The sequence below is a fragment of the Coptis chinensis genome, chromosome 4 (assembly GCF_015680905.1).
Source record: "Coptis chinensis isolate HL-2020 chromosome 4, ASM1568090v1, whole genome shotgun sequence".
Lineage (NCBI taxonomy): Eukaryota > Viridiplantae > Streptophyta > Magnoliopsida > Ranunculales > Ranunculaceae > Coptis > Coptis chinensis.
Window position 1 is genome coordinate 77,161,316 of NC_141459.1, and position 10,623 is coordinate 77,171,938.

The window sequence follows — 10,623 nt, forward strand, 5'->3', positions numbered from 1 at the left end:
GCTTTGGGGTCCAAAAACAATATTGTTGCGGATGCTAGTCTAATTGAGGGGTTCGGACCGGATGACAATATCCATAATGTTAAAATGGGGGAAGGCTATGTACGTGTACAAATCATACGTGCAATTTTGGCAAATTCTCTTATTACCACCGTATGATGATAATATTACCACCGATTCCGGATGATGATATTACCACCGTAGGAGCTGCAGTTGGCTACCACGTGGCTTGGCCAAGTGACTTTGTGGTATTTGACAATTTGGCTATCTCAAAACCTATGTTAGGAAACAAGCAAGTACTTGTCATTTTGATATTAACTAAAAGTGATAGTTATAGTTTACAAATATCTATTGAAATTGTCCTTATAATGTTTGTTAGGATGTGGGATCAAAAGACAATGATAACGGTGCTAAAGCCGAATCAAAAGGCAATGATAACGGTGCTAATAAAGCCAAAAGTGTTATGCCAATCTCTAAACCTAAATCAGGAAATGAGAAGGTAAAATCTCTAATTTCTAAAATCATAAATCATGGTACTCACTAGAATTTTAAATTTAAAATTATTTTAATGTTTGTGGTTGTTTTAAAGTGTAAACTTGCTTTGGGGTCCAAAAGCAATGTTGTTGCTGATACTTATATAATTTAGGGGTTTTGACCGGATGACAAGATATATAATGATAGAATGGGTGAAGGCTATGCGTGTACAAATAATACGTGCAATTTCAGTGATTGCCCTTCTACCAAGACCAATTCTTGATGATGACATTACCAGGGTAGGAGGTGCAACCGGGTACCACGTGGCATGGCCTTGTGACTTTGTCATACTTGATAATAAGGTAAAACGTATTCTATTATATTTTTCTACAAATATTTATATAAATTAGCACCTATTTGTATTTATTATTCATTGTTTATTTATTTATTTTATAGAAAAAGGAGGTTGAATGTGATGAGCATGACGAAATTATATTTGAAGAATTTGCGGTTTTTGTGGGCAATATAATGAAGGGAAATCTTATAAGTGAAATGGACACAAGGATTTTTGAGCGTGAACTGCAGTTTTATATTGCAAAAGATGAAATAATAGATATTTGTCATAAGCAAATGTTGAATGCCAATTGCATTGTAGTATATATCAGGTGAGTGGAATCTTGGATTTTTTTTTAAGAAATGAGTTGTTTAATTTATGCGTACATGTCGTACTAATGGTAGTATGCTTTTCTTTTAGATATATGTATAAGAAATACGAAAGTTCTCGACAGAGGTTTGGATTCTGTTATCCTGGCGATTTCAACTTATATGCAGACAAAAAAGAGATGAATCGTCTAGTCTCAAATAGATTAATGGCAAGACAAGGAGACCAAGTTATTTTTCTTCCGTACAATTCGGGGTATGCTTGTCGATCATGTTCTTTAACATATATGCATTCTCATTTTATTTTTAATTTTTTGTACTTTCTTAACTCCTATATATGGTTGTATAGGATTCATTGGGTTTTGGTAATTATTGACGTAAGTCCAAAAAAAGTATATTTTCTTAATTCAACTGGAGGTGTCCCTGATATAAAGCTAAGATGCATGGTGAACACGTGAGTTGATGAATCTTATTTTTATTTTGTATGTCATATATACAAACAACTTGTAACTTAATTGTAAAGTTTGTTTTTTTAGTGGGATGAAAACATTAGCATTAAGTGAAGGAAAAAGAGTGGAACCAAAGTGGGACTATGTCAAGGTAAATATACAGTACTTGAATGTGAAAGATTTACTTAGTGTATTGAATGTGTTTTGACAATTTGTTTATGTTTTCGTGTAGTGCCCAATTCAACCAGGAGGATACAAGTGTGGATATTATGTATTGTGGTTCATGAGACATTTTATGATGGATCCTAGTCAATCAATTAAGATAAAGGTTAGCAAGTCTTTCTTGTTAATATATTCTAAAATATCTATGTAATTCTTTCTTGTAAACGTATATCATATATACTAAATTCTTTGTTGACTTGACATACTCGTATAGCTAATGGAGCTAGCCAACATTATCACCTATACCACTACTGAGCTTATTGAAATTCGTATGGAGTTTATTGACTTTATCGAACGATTTATCTCACCAAGCCAAAGGTATGTGTATGTATTGTGATAATAGTATTTTGTTTTTATTTTGTTTGCTGTTCTGAGATATGGGATGACTTTAAATGTAGTAGTGTATATCTTGAACCATAGCCCATTTGCATTGTAGGTATTTTCATTTATTTTTTCTTCCGTTGTGAGAACTAGGTCCCATCGCATTGTTATCCTCATGCCTATATAAAACAGTCTGCTTTTGGTCAGTGGCTTGAGCTTTTGGTAGCAAATTTACTAATAATGTTTCTTTACTTTATTTGTTTCTTAGGTTTGACAACGTTCGATCGATCGATGGATAATACTTAATTTGTTGATGATGGAGTTGATTAGAATGATTTTTAGTTTGGTTGAATGTGCTATCAAATAAATGTATCTAGCATTTTTCAGTGTTGTTGGATAAATGATAAATTGATGTAAGGAATAAGTATTTTCGAATGGTTTGAAAATATATAGGTTGAAGTTACTGCGGATGTTCTAATTTTATTTTTGAGAATTTTATAGTTGTTTTATTGGTGAAATAAATTTACAAGTTAGGAATTGAATTACAGGTTATTATGCAATATTTTTTTATTGAAAAAAATATAATAATATATATAATATAAATTTTTAAAAAAATAAAAATAAACAGATGACGGTTGTAGAAGAATTGTCATCGTGACTATTTGTTGACGTATTTTTCTTCCATAAAATGACGGTTCTATAGTAGTTAATAGGCATTTCATGAAGGTTCGACAGTAGTCAATGGGCATTTCATGACGGTTCCACAGTAGTTAATTGGCATTTTATGATGGTTCTAATGTGAACTGTTAGAAAATATTGTTAATTTCTTGACGGTTCTAACTATAATTAATGACGGTTACATATGAGGTGTCATAATAAAATTTATCTACTATGACGTTTTAAAGACTAATATATGTCATAATGGGAGGACCTTGTAAGATGTTGATAAACATAAAAATAATAGTTTACCTACGAAATGAACGATGAAACTCAAAACGTAAGTAAACTAAAACTTATTACGAGTCTATATTTATCAAGTTTTCTACTCTCAATTCTATCGAAATAGAGTGGAGTAACAAATTCGTTCCACTCCTAGTTCTCTAGCATGTGAAGTTTTCTAGTTAACTAATCGGTCTTAAGTCTAATGAGAGGTTTACAAGGGGAATTCTATTCTACGAGGTGAATTAAATTAACCATTTATGAATAACGAAATGCTACGGAATACTGATTGTGAATCTAGATAAAGAATTAGAGGGGAATTGATTCCACCTCGAATCCAACTTAATCACCTAGCATAGACTGTTGTAATCCAATTCTTACGTTCTTACGGTAAGAATTGCTCGTTCTAATCCCTAATTAACATGGCATTTCTACCAATTATAACTAGCATGTGAGGTCGTCCACCCATTCCCATGGCGAAACACGACCTTCTAGAATGGAATAGACTCTACACCGATTCTACACTTATACAACTAAGCTTTCATCAAGGCTTCTCAACCACCTCTAATGGAGGTTTAGCCGAGAATCATTCCGCAATCATTTCCATATGAATCTAAACTAAACATAATATCAAGATTCAAAATTTACTAATGTAAATTAAACAATAATTAAAATCTAATTAACAACTAAGAAATGGTAACCAACAATAATTAAACCTAGATCTAATAGATTGAAATAACAAAAATTGAAATGACAAGAATAATAACTATTTTATTTATTTAATGAATGATATTCAATGATTCAAGAAATTAATCTAAAACAAGAAATGAAATTCTAAAACTAAGTTCTAAAACTCATTAATGGAGGCTAACTAATTTAATTCTAATCTAGGTCTAACTATCTACCATTAACAAAGAGTCAAGCTCTTGTTTTTATACTTTCAGATCCAAAAATCGTGCATGGGCTTGGAGCCATGTTTTGGGCCAGAGAATCAGGCCCAAAACCCAATTCTTTCAGTCCAAAAAGGCCTCTTCAACTGCAGTTGGCTTCCACAGACTTTTCATCCACTTCTGCTCCTCTGATTGGGTCAAGGCTTAGACCATTGGAAAGTTCTTTCCGAGCCAGTCGTTTTGACATAAGGTAGGCCCAATTCCGAGGTCTGAGTCCAAAGATATGGTCTTCGGAAGTTCTGCTGACTTGTGTGATGTTTCTGCCCGCGTTGACTTTGACTTTTCAGCCTTTGACCGGGCTTTAGAAAGGCTTTGTCTTCTTGAATCTTGGCCTTTAATCACAGAACTCCTTAGCAACCAACCATTGCTCCTTTATCTCGCTAAAGTGGCACATTTCTGCACATAATGGACTTTGAAGCCTGAAATGCATAAAAACACGTAATCAGTATTAACTCTTACTTATTATTCACATAATTGGTCTAAAAGTATGATTATTAAGGGGTTAAAACTACAGTTTTGGGCTCTTATCAACCACCCCCAAACAGCATTTTGCTTGTCCTCAAGCAAATATGAGAAATTAGCATAAGTGACCAAAAATGGAGTTCTATCTACTCATTTTCATTTGAAAGTGCAATTGCATTGACCATATGCAACAAGGCCTTAAACCACTAGGAATTCCCTAGTGGACAAGTTATAGCCTCGTGAGAGTTTTCCAGTGAAGGTACTCACAAACTTCATCTATACTACAACGACTAAGAAAGAAAACTATTGTTTCCTTATTCATGCTCCAAATTATCTATACATCTTACTAGCTATGAACAAGAATAACCAAGTCGAAAACCTAAGTTAATATATGCATAATAATCAATCATCTTCAATAAACATATTACAATGAGTAATACTATGAAATGCAATAGTAGGTCCGTTTCTGAAACTCGGAATAGCGTCATTAAGTAGGTTCTCACAATAATAGTCAAGATACAACACTCTGATTTTTCCACTCAAGTTTCGCTACTCTAGTGCGTAGTGGGCACACTTTACCTTACAATCTCAATGACACACAAGGAAGCCGGAGTCAATCAAACACATCTGCCACTTACTATCACACTAACCTATTCCTAATTGAGCTAGAGGTCTTTATTAAATGTTTCAGGGATTAGGAGATGGTTTAAGAAGGAAGGAAATGGATATTCAAAAAGGACAAGTCTGAGATAATAGAGTCTTCATATTATGTAACTAGAGAAAACCTTGTTATTTACTTTTGCTTCTACACTTTGTTTCCATCCTTAACCATATTTTTTTTCTTTTTCTTTGGCTTTTGACTCCTTTTATTCTATTTTTTGGAGTTTTTATTTATTTCTATTTTTATTTTTCTTTTCTTTGGATGGAAACTTTTTTTCTTTATTTTCTGAAGCAACTAACTAATTTTTGTTTACACAGGTTTTTCTCTTCTTCTTTCTTCCTCATTCTATTCTCAAACTTATTCTAAATTGGGTAGGTTGATTTTTTTTATTTTGTTTTGTTTTTGTAACAGGGTAAAGGATTTGTGGTTTATGAAAGGCTAAAGAAAGGCTCAGAGGGGCGACTAGCGGAAAATAATTCATAGGTTTGAATTTATGGCTATATCGATCCAAAGAGGGCCTAAATTCTCGCTTAGGATATGGTTTAGTAATCAAGCAAGTGGACGTGTGATTTCTCTATCTGGATTTTACTTCTCCCTTGTGTCATTTCTAAAATGTTTCACTCTTATAAGGCTTTTTAGGCTATATTCTCACGGGATTTGTAGAATAAGTACTCTAGCCTAGATTTTAAACTTATCGCTAACAATCATAGATACTCATGTAATATATTTATAGATAGATGCAAAGATTATTACCTACATATTAACCTAAGTTTCTAACAATTATTCGATGCCAAAAGCTACGTGAGACTTCTAGATTATTAAGAGCATAGAGAAAGAAAACAATACCAATATTCCTAAGTGTATAGCATAAACTTATTTATTTATATTTTTAAAATTTTTAACTTGAAAACAAATGCATATTATACATATCTATATCCTAACAGATGCCTTAATTACACGTGTTTTTATGCCCACCCCCAAACAAGAAGCATGTTTTGTCCTCAATGCATTTAAATAAAGAGGGTAGAAAAATACCATGAAAACGCGTGAAATTCTAGAACATCTACAAAACAAGGTTAAAACATACTAATATAAAACCGACTTTAACTCTATAAGAGTTCCACCCATTATGGGGTTAATGAACTAAATTTCTTGGGACATAGCGGACACTAAATGGAATTAAAACTTACCTTATCTCCCGGACATGCATATTATCTACCCAATAGCACCATGGGTCTTGTATTTCAGCGAGCATGGCAAGTCCAAGAACAAATGCTAGCAAGAACCATAAGCGGTTCCCAGCCTACGTGTGTGATCACCTCGTGAGACCAAGCACCATAAGTAGTGCTTTGTAACAAATCTTTGAAAGACTGTTCCGGTATTATTGTAGGAGATGTCATCTCGAAACTACGCTCTAGAACAGCTGCAAATGACCTGGGAACAACCCGCAGAAAACTGGAAATTTTCTGGGTTCACGGAAGAGTTAGAGGCTAATGGCCGCCTCCACTTGGACGTGTTTCGGGGTTTTTTTTTTTTTTTTTTTTTGACAACAGTATTTTGGCGCGAGACGCGCTCAACTTGGGCACAGGTGCACTCTACTTGGGGTGCCAGTGCGCTCCGAGGTGCTGATGGTTGAAAATTGAGACGAACAACAGGAAACGTGGGAGTGAAAGGTAAGTGATGGAAGTTAGGTGTAGTGTGAGTTGTGAGTGTAGAATGAATGAAGTTTATATAGGTTTTAAGTTGCTAAAACGAATCGGGAAGTTGTAAAAAAGCTTTTCCGGCAATTTCCGGAAATACTAAAATTTCCGAACCCGAAAACGGAAACAACTCATATTCTTGATTCTAAAACAACCCTAATATCTTTTAGGTTGAATTTAGAATAGAACCTACCTATTTTATCGAGATTTCATCCTACCATGATATTTATTCATAGATATGCCTATTCGGCAATATTCTCACCCTGACTCCGAAATAACTTCTAAAAAAAAGGAGGTCATATAAAAATCATGCTGGACTACATAATACCACCCCTAAATAATTTGGGAAAGTGGGATCAACATTAAACAACCACGCACAATGAAAATAACCACATTATATTAATATTGTCATTCAAACAACATTTCACTACAAAAGTCAAAATTAACTACGGAATTTAACGACGTCACATCCTATCTACTAAATATAATAAAAAACAACATCAAAACAACAAACAAGAAGAAATATGGCTACTCTTTAAGGGAGCGAGGTGGGGGTAAGAATAGGAATTTGAGTGATCAAGAATGGAAAACCCAACACCCCACCCCCAAACAAATTTTTGAAAACAGGTTTGTAAAAATTTGTTTTAAAACGGGTCTTTTAAAAGTCGATTCGAGACTTGCTAGATTACTATTTTTATAGCTTTAAACTTTTTTACTTTTTTATGAATTAGGTTTAATATAAAGGAAAACAATAAGCGATAAAGACATAATTCACACCATAGAGAAACATGAATCAAAACCAAGAAAACATGCAAGAGTGGAAAACGTGAATTATGCTAAAGCGTGGACTTAGGATCCGGTACTTACAGCCCACACACTCCATAGGGAGGGCCCGGTTACCTGAATGGTGCATTCACCAATATATGGAAATGAAAGGAAATGCACCAAACACAAAAATTGAGTCGTTTATAGTCAGATACTCGAGACTTTATCTAAACATATGTATGAATATGCAGTTTATCATATATCAACAACTGAAATAGTTGTGGATCATTCCATAAATAAATATCACAGAAAACACATCCAAACACAATCAAGCACCAAGATTTCCTACGACGCAGCCTAGTGGAATGAAAGCGAAGTCAGATAGACCTACAACATAACCGAGCATGCACCTTATGTTTCATCTTTGAATGAGAGGGTGTCCTAGTGAATAAGTGTGGAAAAGTGAATGGTTGTGGAAGATATGGTGGATTGGGATAAGTTTTAGAGGGAAAACATGGAAAAAATGAGGATGTGGGTTTAGCACAAAACTCATTCATGGTGTAGTTAGGGACTGTCTCAAGTCTGAAAATGAAGGTGTCAAGTGGTTTATCCTTGGGAAGTATTTGTTTACTAGGTGGATTTAAAAATCATGAAAGCACAGGAGAAACTAAAGGATCGAGTGCAAACTCGAGGTTCCTTTGAAAAGGTGGAGGGTGGGGAATATTGGTGATGGAAGGTGAATGATTCTCAACTAGAGCTCTCAAGTCCATATCATCAGAAATCTTGATATATGCAAGACATTCCTCAATAGGTGGGTCAAAAGGATTTGGGATAGAGATTGAAAAATTCATCTTCCGTAATAGCATCAAGGGATGAATGGTTGTTGGCAAGGGGGACTCGCTGGCGGTAAAGAAGCGGTCCAAAAGAGTTACAGGAATTCTTCTTCAATTTCGTCTACTACCAGGGAGTCATTGTTAAAGTCGGAATTTTCGAAGGAAAGGAATTTGTTAATCTGTTTCTCCGGAAACATGTTTTTGAAGTAATCTTGAGCTAAGCTCGATCATGCTAACCTCTCCATTTGTAGATGAATCGATATCTTTGTGTCCTCGCTTTGAAAACATTTACCTCAACAGTAAAGATGGCCAAAGGACAAGGACATCGAACCATCGGCAGTTTTTATGCAAGCGTTAGAAGCGATAGCAAGAAGGGACACCCTAAAATGATAGGTACAGAGTCGTTAGTGACTTCTATGTCGAGGATAACAAAGTCGGCTTGGTAGTAAAAATTTTAGACTTTAACCAGCACGTTTTCAACCACACCCTTAGGATACTTAATAGACCGATCAGCTAATTGCAATGTCATTTTAGTAGGTTGCATCTCCTCTAGACCTATTTGTTTATACAAATAAAACGGGAGTAAGTTAACACTAGCCCCCAGGTCTAGTAGCGCGGTCGTCATGTGAGAATCTCCTAAGGTGCATTGTACAGTAGGACGACTAGGGTCCTTGTACTTAACAATTCCATTATTTTCGGATAAAGTTGGGAACTGTTCAGTTAGAAAAGCGTCTTTAGGTATGTTGGTCTTACGCCTAGTAGTGCACAACTCCTTAAGAAACTTAGCGTGGTTAGGTAGCTTTTTTATAGCTTCGAGAAAAGGGAGGTTTATCGTTAGATTTTTGAAAACGTTCCTAATCTCCTCAAAGTTAGTATCCCTGGTTAGCATGGCTAATTTCTTAGGGAACAGTGGTTTCGCTCTATATTTAGCGTATGGCTCGACTTGATGTGTAACCTTGGCTTTCTCGGTTCTTAGGTTGTGGTTTAACCGGTACCTCTATAGTGGTAGGTTCTTCGGTTTCTATTTCGTATCTAGTTCGATATCCGGTGTAGGAGTATTGATGGGGTAACTATAGGCATAGTTACTTTGTTATCAACCACTCTTCCGTAACGGAGAGTGGTGATGGCATTTAGCTCACCTACTACGGTTGTAGTTTCGTACTAGTATTACCGTTTACCTCAAAGGTCGTGGTTTGCTATTCTAGGGTTGGGTATCGCTTTGTCCGGAAACACGCCTTTGGTTGGGCTTTCTCTGGGCTAACTGTTGGTTTAAATTATTAACAGATTGTAGAATGTGTTGGTTAGATTGAGCCATGGTTTGGAAAAGTTGTTGGCTCACTTGTATGAAGGTGTCAAGACGATCCGGTTGTGTGGGTATAGTAGTCACGGGTGGTGTGACTGGAACTATCTTGCGTTGATTATTTATGGGCGGATTGTGATAGTTATTATTTATCGGAACGATACCTCTATTAGCATTATAATTATTATAACTACATTGACCTTGTGCTTGACCTTGTCGAGGTTGCGCTTGGTTGTTATAATTATTATAATTACCCTGATCCTGTCCTTGTTGTGGTGGAGCTTGGTTATAACTGTGCATTGGCCTAACATATTGATTAGTGTACCCTGTAGGTGTGACTTGTTGGTTATTTCTCCAACCGAAGTTGAGATTTTGTCTCCAAGGGGCGTTAAGTTCACTATTAATGGAACAAGAATGTTCATAGGCTATAATTACCCTGATCCTGTCCTTGTTGTGGTGGAGCTTGGTTATAACTGTGTGTTGGCCTAACATATTGATTAGTGTACCCTGTAGGTGTGACTTGTTGGTTATTTCTCCAACCGAAGTTGAGATTTTGTCTCCAAGGGGCGTTAAGTTCACTATTAATGGAACAAGAATGTTCATAGGCTATAGGACAGTGGGAGTCGGGATGCTCAGGACTCCAACATAAACTACATGGATTTGAATTTACATTCATGACAGGGATAGGCTTTTGTTGTATAGAAATGGCCTCTACCTTTTTTGTGAGGGATTCAATTAGAGTTTTAAGCTCAGGATCTGATTTAACCTCAAACATACCGGGTAGCCTTAATCTGTTGAAGAAGAAGAACTAGCGGAGCGGGAGTAATCGCCACTACCCCCAATTATTATTACGCTTTAGTCCGATCTTCCAAAAATTTATATGCCTCGAC

The 10,623-nt window shown here is 35.5% G+C and overlaps 1 protein-coding gene and 1 long non-coding RNA gene across 2 annotated transcripts; both read left to right on the plus strand.

The window, feature by feature from the left end:
- The first annotated feature begins 671 nt into the window (after nt 1-671).
- On the plus strand, nt 672-1,953 carry LOC147504892 (uncharacterized). Its single transcript, XM_086605397.1, has 6 exons — nt 672-833; nt 928-1,136; nt 1,226-1,387; nt 1,481-1,585; nt 1,668-1,731; nt 1,813-1,953. Exons 1-6 carry the CDS (start codon nt 672-674, stop codon nt 1,951-1,953), a joined length of 843 nt encoding a protein of 280 aa, XP_086461523.1.
- A 62-nt stretch (nt 1,954-2,015) lies between these two features.
- On the plus strand, nt 2,016-2,586 carry LOC147504893 (uncharacterized). The gene is made up of 2 exons (XR_015220483.1): nt 2,016-2,120; nt 2,392-2,586. It is a non-coding gene; the product is annotated as an uncharacterized LOC147504893 (long non-coding RNA).
- The last annotated feature ends 8,037 nt before the right edge of the window (nt 2,587-10,623 follow it).

Excerpts from the sequence above, each read along its gene's own strand:
- LOC147504892 (XM_086605397.1), top strand. The coding sequence starts at position 672 with ATGATAGAATGGGTGAAGGCTATGCGTGTACAAATAATACGTGCAATT. Across the intron at positions 834-927 it reads TTGTCATACTTGATAATAAG|AAAAAGGAGGTTGAATGTGA; the intron begins GTAAAACGTATT and ends TTTATTTTATAG. Across the intron at positions 1,137-1,225 it reads TGCATTGTAGTATATATCAG|ATATATGTATAAGAAATACG; the intron begins GTGAGTGGAATC and ends CTTTTCTTTTAG.